Below are 9,901 nucleotides of genomic sequence, written 5' to 3' on the forward strand. Positions count from 1 at the left end.
CGGTATTGTTGGTGTGATAATTGACAGTGTTTGTGTTGTTTGGACCGATGGAGGAATTGTTTGATGTGTTTGTCATGGTGGCTATTGTTGGAGTCGATCGGTGTATAGGATGTAGGGGAAGGATCGGTTTTGAATTTATCGGTGAAGGGAGGGAGGAAGACAGTGTTTAAGGTGATCGGGAAACTTAGGGTTGGCGGGCGGCGGCGGTAATGGCAGCCGCGGCAGAGGTGGTGGTCGGGTAAGGTTGAAGATGATAGAATTAGGGTTGGAGAAAAAAAATCAGTTCAGCTCTGATACCATGTAACAAATTGGATTCTTCCGTAATTGTTATTGATGACAAATTGTCTATTTATACAAGAGTACAGTTTGAGTTGTGTTCAATGACTAGTCTAAGATACAGGCCTAGATATGAGGAACTAACTATAAGATACAAAGTTATGTGTTTAATATATTCTCTAATAGTTGCATGGAACACATACTATGACAAGCGTACCAGTTAAGCAATTGATAAAGTGGTAAATATACTGGGATGCAAAATGACAAGTACAAACTCAAAAGGAAGAAAAAGGGTGAATGCAAAAGCAAGGTTTCAACAGATGCTTAAGATTTCAATATAGAATTTTGAAGCCTTTTAAGTTGGAATTTGGAAAACATTTCAATATAGAATTTGTAAATATATGTCTTAGGGTATATAATACAACTTGAATCACTTGTGTCAGATTTCTTATGAAAAGTTATATGTCCAAATGCAAGTTGATTTCTTAGTCGACAGCATCTTGCCATGTAAAGTTTTGGTACTAATTAATTGCATATACTTTATTTGATTAGTAACAATAATTTCATTCAAGGAAAATTGTTAGAGCAAACCACTAAATTATGAACAAATCTAAGCAGGTCCAGAAAACATTCAATGTTTTCTTTTTGACTTTGGAGTGGTCGAGAGTTTTAGAACTTATTATTGGTCAGCACATTTAGAAGGTCAAAACAAATGCAATGAGCTGAGTTGGAGCTAATGCTGTATTACCAAGTATAACCTTAAAAATTATCATTTCGTAGCACCTTTACAAGGAAAATACAGATTAGATGCTAAAAGGGTACAATTCTCTTGTGGGCTTAATACATCATTTGCCCTCTGAATTGTCCAAAAAGCTTGATTGGTCCCTAAACTTTCAAAGTGTTCCGATAGCCCTCTGAACTTGCAAAAAAATATTCAGTTAGCCCCCTGAACTTGCATAAAACGTAATCAATTGATCACTCGGTCGTAAAAAAGTAAGTTAAATGCGGAAGATGTATTCCACGTATCTTAGAATGTTATTGCATAATTAAAAAATTGATTAAAAAGGAAGTTATTGCTTGCTCAACTATACAACTTGTCTTCTCTAATATTAGAATCGTATATTCCGATTTTGGTCATTTTACTTTTTATAAGACTCGTGGAATACATCTTCCGCATTTAACTTATTTTTTTTACGACCGAGTGATCAATTGATTACGTTTTACGCAAGTTCAGCGGGCTAACTGAACATTTTTTACAAGTTCAGGGGGCTATCGGAACACTTTGAAAGTTCAAGAGGCCAATCAAGCTTTTTGGACAAGTTCAGGGACAAATGATGTATTAAGCCTTCTCTTGTGACAATTATTTGAGTAATCTTCCGTATAAAAGTGTAAGTTGCTGCTTCTCCACCTTAATAACTGAAAAATGTCTACTTCTTTAGAACTAAGGCTTCATTGTTTTAGCGTTCTTCTGATACTCACTGCAATCTTATTCCATGTCTCCGCGGATGAAGATAGGAATGTAACAAAATTATTCTTTGAATATGTCTTTCAATTTTCTTTAGCATTGGTTTATATGTATATATAAATTTACTAGTTTTTGTTGTGTAGCTGCACATTGTGTACATGGGCTCACTTAGTGATCAGGAGTATTCACCTTCATCTCACCACCTTAATTTGCTTCAAGGAGTTATCAAGAGCAGCTCTGCAGAAAACTTGTTGGTCCGAAGTTACGGGAAGAGTTTCAATGGATTTGCTGCTATGCTCTCCGATTACGAGGCAAAACAGCTAGCAAGTAAGTTCTCAAACAACACCAGCATTTTCTAATCAAGAAGAAAATCTTCATTCTAATGCGTCGAATTAAACTTTCTAGGATCAAATGAAGTAGTTTCTGTCTTCCCAAGCACAACTTACCAGCTTCATACTACAAGATCCTGGAGCTTTATGGGCTTCAATGAAACTACACATCAAAATCCTACTGAGAGTGATATTGTAATTGGTGTTTTAGATAGTGGAATCTGGCCTGAATCTCAAAGTTTTACTGATGAAGCTTTCGGTCCTCCTCCAAAAAAGTGGAAAGGAACTTGTAAAGGCGGTCAAAATTTCACTTGCAACAAGTACTAATATGTTTTATGACTTAACCAAACCATGTTATGAATTTTCAATGAGTTTCACAAGGATATAATGTTTATATTGCAGCAAGATAATTGGAGCTAGATATTATACCGGGATGGATGCAGCAAGAGATGATGTTGGTCATGGAACGCATACTGCATCAACAGCAGGCGGGAACAAAGTGAAAGATGCAAGTTTTTTAGGATTGGCAAAGGGTGTTGCAAGGGGAGGAGTACCGGCTTCCAGGATAGCTGTTTATAAAGTTTGTGAACCTATTAACGGGTGTTCTTCAGAGAATATTTTGGCAGGATTCGATGATGCTATTGCTGATGGAGTCGACATTATAACTATTTCATTAGGATTTTCTCATCTAGTTGATTATCCTTCTGATGTAATTGCAATTGGAGCTTTTCATGCAATGGATAAAGGAATTCTCACATCTCAGGCTGCTGGCAATGAAGGTCCAGGGTTAGGATCTGTGACAAGTACAGCCCCATGGCTACTCACTGTTGCAGCAAGCAGCATAGATCGCAAATTCATCGACAAAGTTATTCTTGGAAATGGAATGACACTAATAGTATGTACCTTATCCTTAGCCATATGATTTGGCATGATTCAGTTCACATACAAGTCTCTTTAAGCTGCATTCTAATGAAGTGTTTAATTGAAACAGGGTAGTTCAATTAATTCTTTTGATCTAAATCGGGAGGATTTTCCTGTTATAAGTGGAAGTCAGGCGAAAACGACTAAATGCGAAGATGACTTAGCTAGGTATGTTCTACTGAAAAAACTTTGAACACTACTAAATTCTCAGATTCCTTAGCTATGTATTTCACATTTCAGCTCTTGCTTCCCCACTTGCCTAAACAACAGTCTTGTGAAGGCGAAGATTGTGATTTGCGACGATACTACAGGAATCGATGAGGCTAAGAGAGCTGGTGCTATTGGAACTATTTTAAGAGAAACTGGAATGTATGAAACAGTTCCATATCCTGTTCCGTTGCCTGCAGCAATCTTAAAGTCCAAAGAATTTGATGCTTTGACATCTTACATGCAATCTGCAGAGTATGATCTTACATTATTAGCCAATTATCAATTGCTTCATCTTCTTGATATGATATATTCTTCCTATACATTAATTGCAGGCAACCTATAGCAAAAATATTAAAAAGTGAAACAATTAAAGATTCTATCGCACCTATAGTAGCTGACTTCTCCTCAAGAGGGCCTAATCTAGTTGTTGGAGATATTCTGAAGGTAGATGCAATCACAAGTCATGGTTATAGATTAAGGTATTTTTGGCACTTTACCCTTTTCTAAGATATTGAATTAAACACAATACAGCCAGATGTTGTTGCACCGGGAGTCGATATATTGGCAGCATATCCTCCTAACATTCCACCAACAACAAACCCTTTAGACAAGAGGTCGGTTGAATACAACATATTATTCGGAACTTCAATGGCTTGTCCACATGCAGCTGGTGTAGCTGCTTATGTTAAAACATTTCATCCAGAATGGTCTCCTTCTGCAATTCAATCTGCAATTATGACTACTGGTAACTTTTGATGTAGCCATCTCCTTCTGCTTGTATTCAAAACATTACATTTCCATGCTTGTTTTGTAGCTCTTCCTATGAATTCTACTGCAAATTCTGGTGCTGAATTCGCTTATGGATCTGGACATATAAACCCTTTGAGAGCTATAAATCCAGGACTTGTGTATGATGCACAAAAGGCAGACTACATAACATTTCTCTGCAGCACAGGCTATAATGAAAGTAAAGTCAGACTCGTTTCGGGAGATAATAGTACTATTTGTCCTCAAAGTACTAAGGAATCACTATGGAATTTGAATTACCCTTCTTTGACTGCTAAAGTTCCTGTTAATGAGTCTTTCACTATCAGTTTTGTGAGAAGAGTCACCAATGTTGGCATTCCTAGATCAACCTACAAAGCAGAGGTTTTGACGACTTCAAACCTTAAGATCGAAACAGTGCCCGATGTCCTCTCCTTTAACTCCATAAATGAGAAGAAAGCTTTCAATGTGACCATTAAAGGTGCAGGTTTGACCAATAAGCAAATCATGTCCGCATCAATGGTGTGGTCTGATGGAAGTCATTTCGTAAGAAGTCCAATTGTAATTTACTCATATCAAACTGAGTGATTACTTGCATTTTGTTGGCTTCTTTTGTTCAAATAATGTCTCCATTATTGATTTTGATACTTTTGTATGAAATTTCAAATAAAGCAATTATTTATGTTTTCATTATATATCTTGATTTGTTATCATGTGGAACTCTTGATCAACGTTAGTTTCGAAAATCACAGATAATTAAAAGATTAACAAGAATATAAATATCTCTTCAAAATATAGGAATATCCACAGTGGCGGAACCATCAATTTAGACTTGAGGGGGCTAATTTTAGCCATGCTGTTGATGATAAATTTTCAAAGTCCAACACAAATTTTTTTTAACCTCCAACGCGTTAAAATTGTAAAAATGTTATCATTTTTTAAAATAAATAAAAACATGTATCTTTAACCATGTCATCTACCTTTAAATATTGAAATAATATTACATAGAGTCAATATATACTAATTTTAGGAGGGCTATAGGGACAAATCGACCAGTACTCAAGGGCGGAGCTGGTGTCCGGGGGGCTCCGGGCCCCCGAGCCCTGGGCTGGCTCCGCCCCTGAATATCCATTCTCTAAGATTCAAAATTAAAACTTCACAATAGTAATAACTGTTCCTCATAAAGAAAAAATGTCCAACAGGAACATAGCATCAATCTAAATGTTCAATAAAGCAGAAGTCTCAAGTTCTTGTTGTTTTCAGAAGGGGAAAATGAAACTTTTGGCCCCATAAACTTGTCAAAATGTTGAGTTTTGACATTGGTGTTACAAAGCCATTCACTATATTGATTAGAAAAAAACGCAGCAGTTGGTTCGAATTTGACACAATTACATCAAATTAAATCATGGTAAAATTATTTAAACAATGATGTAGAGTATAAAACACAAAATACTACTCAACTCCAAATGTGTAAACAACAATTGGACTCCTCACAATATGACTACCATCATACCACACCAGTGCTGAAGACACGATTTGTGCATCAGGCAAACCTCCACTACTAACAGTCACATTGAAAGACTTCTTCTCATTAATGGACTCAAAAGAAAACTCTTCAGGAACCACTTTGATATTAATAAGTTTTGAATTTGACCAAACATTAGCTCTGTAGATGGATTTCGGGAGTCCGACATTGGTGACTGTTCTGATAAAACTGAGTGTGAAAGACTTGTTGACTGCAACTCTGGCAGACATAGAAGGGTAATTCAAGTTCCTTGGCGAAGCCTTATCAGATCCTCGAGGACAAGTAGTACTGTTATTTCCGGAAACGAGTCTGATACTACTTTCATTATATCCTATGCTGCAGAGAAATGTAAGGTAATCTTCTTTTCCTGCATCATACACAAGTCCAGGATTTACAGCTCTTGAGGGGTTTATGAGTCCAGATCCGTAAGCCAATTCTGTGTCTGAATTTCCGGTAGTATTCATTGGAAAAGCTACAGAAAGCATTGAAATGTATGTGAATTGTGATGTATATTATGAACTTAAGATTGAAGGAGGAAAATGATCATATATCAGTCTACCAGTAGTTATAAGTGCAGATTGAATTGCAGCAGGAGACCAATTTGGATTAAATGTTTTAACATAAGCTGCTACAGCAGCTGCATGTGGACAAGCCATTGAAGTTCCTGATTTTATGTTGTATTTAACTCTCCGCCTGTCCTCACCGATTGAGGGTGGCGCATTAGGAGAAAAGGCTGCTAATATATCAATCCCTGGTGCAACAACATCTGGCTGCATTTTATCTTATCAATGCATTAGAAAATTTGATTATATAGTACTGATGAAATAGTTATTGATTGTATGATTATATCTACCTTCAGAAGATCCGGAACAATCATATTTGGTCCTCGTGAAGAGAAGGAAGCAACTAATGGCGCGGTGGAATCTTTAACAGCTTCACTCTTTAGTATTTGTGCTACAGGGTCTCTGCAATTTATGGCAAACAAATCACTAAAGGAAATAAGAAGCAGTCGAGATGTTACGTACCTAGATTACTTATGTATGAACATACTTTATGGAATTCATGTACGTCCTGAGAGCTACAAATTTTTCATAACTTAAAGTTATGGAAGGTAATGGTACAGTATAGGAAACATCCTCCGTCATGCCATTACTTTGTAGGACACAACCAACAGCACTGGTTCGATATGCCTCTGTGTATCCTTCTGCATTTTCACAAACCACAATCTTCCCCTTCACTATACTCTCGTTTAGACAACTGTAGCGGCAAAAACTGAAATGCAACAATATTAAAAGTTAACTGTAACTTTCTTCTGTTTATACATTTACTTATAGACTGATTTAGGCAAGTAGAATTTACCTTGCATCCGAATCTGAGCAGTTAGCTGCTTTTGCATTGCTTCCATTTATCACAGGAAAACTTTGACCTTTTAGATCAAAAGAATTAACAGAATTCCCCTGTGACCATGAAATTGTTCATTAGAATGAAGCTTGAGGAGACTGCTAATTGAAGAATATGATTAATGACATAAAATGCATACTATTAGTTCCTTTTTGTTCCCGAGAATAACTTTGTCAAGGATTCGGCGATCTGTGCTGCTGGCTCCCACAGAGAGGATCCATGGTGCTAAACTTGATATAGAGCCAAAATCAGGACCACTGTTCCCGGCAGATTGAGAAGTGAATATTCCTTTCTCCATTGCATGGAAAGCTCCAATTGCAATCACATCATCAGTATAATTATAATGTGGATAAGGAGCTCCTACTGAAATGGTTATAATATCGACTCCATCAGCGATAGCATCATCGAATGCTCCCAAGATATCTGCTGATCCACAATGTAGATTAGATAGACAAACACGATAGGCAGCAATCCTAGCAGAAGGTACTCCTCCTCTTGCAGTACCATTTGCCAACCCGAAAAAGCTTGCATCCTTTACATTCCTCCCAACTGCTGTTGATGCAGTATGTGTACCATGGCCAGCATAGTCTCTTGCTGTATTAGCAGTCGGTCCAATTTTTATATAGTTTCGAGCTCCGATTAGCTTGCTGCAATGCAAACAAATTAGTATGCAAAGCATATTATACATGTTTAAAATTATGGTTAAAGGGACAGAAGCATGTTAATCAGAACTTGTTGCAGCTGAAATTATTGCCGCCTAAACAGCTTCCTTTCCACTTCTTTGGTGGAGGACCAAAACCTTCATCATTGAAACTTTCTGATTCAGGCCAGATTCCAGTATCTAGAACACCAATTACAAGATCACTTTCAGCACCCGGATTTCTGTGTGCAGTCTCCTCAAAACCCACAAAGCTCCAGGATCTTGTAGTATGAAGTTGATAATTTCCGCTTGGGATAACCGATACTACTTTCTTGGAGCCTGTAATATTTCATTCAATTCAATAGAATGAGATTCCCATACGGGTATTAAACACACTACAAGTGTTTTACCAGCGGAAATCACCAACAGAAGAATAAATTCCGCTAGTAATCACCATTGGAATAGCAGTGGATTGGTGTCGGCTGATAATCAACAGCGAAATAGCAGCAGAATTAAGTTTTCGCTGGTGAATTGTAATCTTACCAGCGGAATTTTAACATACCTACAGAATTTTGCTGGAAATTAAAATAATAATAATAAATATATAACTTTTTTTATTAGGCGGGAATACTGATTTCACTTAAGTGGGAATTATTTCTATTCTCTCCCCATTTTTTATTTTGAGATTTTCTACTTCTAATTTCCCTCTCCCTTTTCTCTCTCGACTGTAACCTAACTCTTCTCTCTTTCCCTCGAGATCCCTCCCCCCCTCTTCTCTTTCTCTCTCGATCAGTCACCACTCCCTCACCTTTCTCTCTCTCGCACTCGCTCCATTCATATCCTTTCTATTACTAGGACGGATTACTCAAAGTCATCTGACAATTACTCGGACAAATTGTATTACTCGGACGGAAGAGCTGTGAGCTATATACTTCTGTATTTTAGGTAAGTAAGCTTTTTAGATTTGCTAATTTTCAAAATGAGTTTGGGGCTTTTAATTTTGAATGGGACTACTTCATGTTGTTAGATTTGCTAATTTTCGGAATGAGTTTGGGGCTTTTATCTGTTTAATAAGAACATGCAGTAAAAAGCTTTAAACAAATCCAAGGCCCTTAAGGTGATATGTGCAAAGCTGTATGAAATAGAAAGGTGATATGTGCAAAGCTGTATGAAACAAAACTTATATCAAAAAGGGGTTGGAAATATTTGTCGGAAATAATCACTGGCCAAACATGGGACGGAATAATCCTTCTGTGTCTAGAATTCACCAGCGGAATTCTGGGACCCAAGTTGGGTCCGATTAATTTTCTGACGGATCCAAAACCATGGTCGGTATGCGGGAGCAGCGGGCCTTTTTCCAGCGGATCTGAATCTGCTAGTAATCCGTGGAGATATCAATTTCCGACGGAATTCTGCCCATCACCAGCGGATATTTCCGTCAGAATTCATGTTTTTCTTGTAGTGACATATATATGTATATATATGACTTACTGGCTAGCTGTTTTGCCTCAGAATCAAAGAGCATAGCAGCAAATCCATTGAAGCTCCTGTTGTAACTTCTGAGCAACAAATTTTCGGCATTGCTGGAGACAGAGAAAGTAGGAAGAAATTCAATATATAATTAAAGAAAGATGAGATTTGAAGGCATAATAATGATATGTAGTACCTGGTTCCAGTAATTCCTTGAAGCAAACTCAGGTGGTGAGATGATAGTGAGTATTCCTCTGGAGGAAGCGACCCCATGTAAACAATGTGCAGCTACGAAACAAGTTTGATAATTTATGTATTAATCAAATCTAAATTTAAGAAAATTGACAAGCCAATAGTTACTTACCTTCCTATCTCCATCTGCAGTAACCCTTAATAAGCTTACAATGAATATCAAACCAATGCTAAAACAATGATGCAATGACTTGAAAATCTTAGCCATTTTTGAATTATCACTGTCTAGTCTTGAGAGAAGGTGTAGTTTTATAGTCAAACTTACTCAAACAATTTTTTGACAAAAAGGGATTTTTATCCCTTTATGGCTAATGCTTTGTGTGTCAAGTATTAGGTTTGACAGATTGTATTGGAATAGAACATAGGCTAGAAGAAGAAGAATTAGAAAGACAGAAAGAAGAAAGGATAGGAAAAGGAAATAGTATTCTTCATTAATTGAGGATGCAAAAATGACTCATATATAGCAGTACAGTCACCAGATGGCAATTACAGTTACATACAGGACAAAACAGTACAGTAACTGTGACAGACTAGTGACAACTGTCTTTAGGGAATAATGCAAAAGCTAATAGAATAAAGGCTATAAATGACAGAATAACAATTAACGAAGGGGACGTTTGGTTCGCATAGGGGTAACGAAATGGAAT

The 9,901-nt window shown here is 37.0% G+C and overlaps 1 protein-coding gene and 1 pseudogene across 2 annotated transcripts; one reads left to right on the forward strand and one right to left on the reverse strand.

Moving 5' to 3' along the window:
* The first annotated feature begins 209 nt into the window (after nucleotides 1–209).
* Nucleotides 210–4,554, forward strand: LOC136233649 (subtilisin-like protease SBT4.6; annotated as a pseudogene).
* Nucleotides 4,555–5,285: 731 nt separating this feature from the next.
* On the reverse strand, nucleotides 5,286–9,658 carry LOC136232905 (subtilisin-like protease SBT4.3). 2 transcript variants are annotated; one of them, XM_066022383.1, is made up of 11 exons: nucleotides 9,367–9,658; nucleotides 9,199–9,290; nucleotides 9,024–9,115; nucleotides 7,625–7,871; nucleotides 7,397–7,539; nucleotides 7,032–7,315; nucleotides 6,851–6,948; nucleotides 6,542–6,763; nucleotides 6,345–6,456; nucleotides 6,051–6,261; nucleotides 5,286–5,963 (listed from the first exon to the last, which is right to left on the reverse strand). In XM_066022383.1, the coding sequence occupies exons 1-11, from the start codon at nucleotides 9,460–9,462 to the stop codon at nucleotides 5,419–5,421; spliced, it is 2,142 nt and encodes a 713-aa protein (XP_065878455.1). In that variant the 5' UTR covers nucleotides 9,463–9,658; the 3' UTR covers nucleotides 5,286–5,418. The 2 variants fall into 2 exon arrangements, with proteins under 2 accessions (XP_065878455.1, XP_065878454.1); XM_066022382.1 differs by having other exon boundaries at nucleotides 7,032–7,539.
* Nucleotides 9,659–9,901: the final 243 nt, after the last annotated feature.

The sequence above is a fragment of the Euphorbia lathyris genome, chromosome 6 (assembly GCF_963576675.1).
Source record: "Euphorbia lathyris chromosome 6, ddEupLath1.1, whole genome shotgun sequence".
NCBI classification, from domain to species: Eukaryota; Viridiplantae; Streptophyta; class Magnoliopsida; order Malpighiales; family Euphorbiaceae; genus Euphorbia; species Euphorbia lathyris.

Bases quoted from the DNA above. Each gene is read 5' to 3' on its own strand.
- LOC136232905 (XM_066022382.1), bottom strand. From the start codon at position 9,462: ATGGCTAAGATTTTCAAGTCATTGCATCATTGTTTTAGCATTGGTTTG. The intron at 9,116-9,198 runs GTACTACATATC...CTCTGTCTCCAG, and splicing joins CAAGGAATTACTGGAACCAG to CAATGCCGAAAATTTGTTGC. The intron at 7,540-7,624 runs GTTCTGATTAAC...TTTGCATTGCAG, and splicing joins AATAATTTCAGCTGCAACAA to CAAGCTAATCGGAGCTCGAA.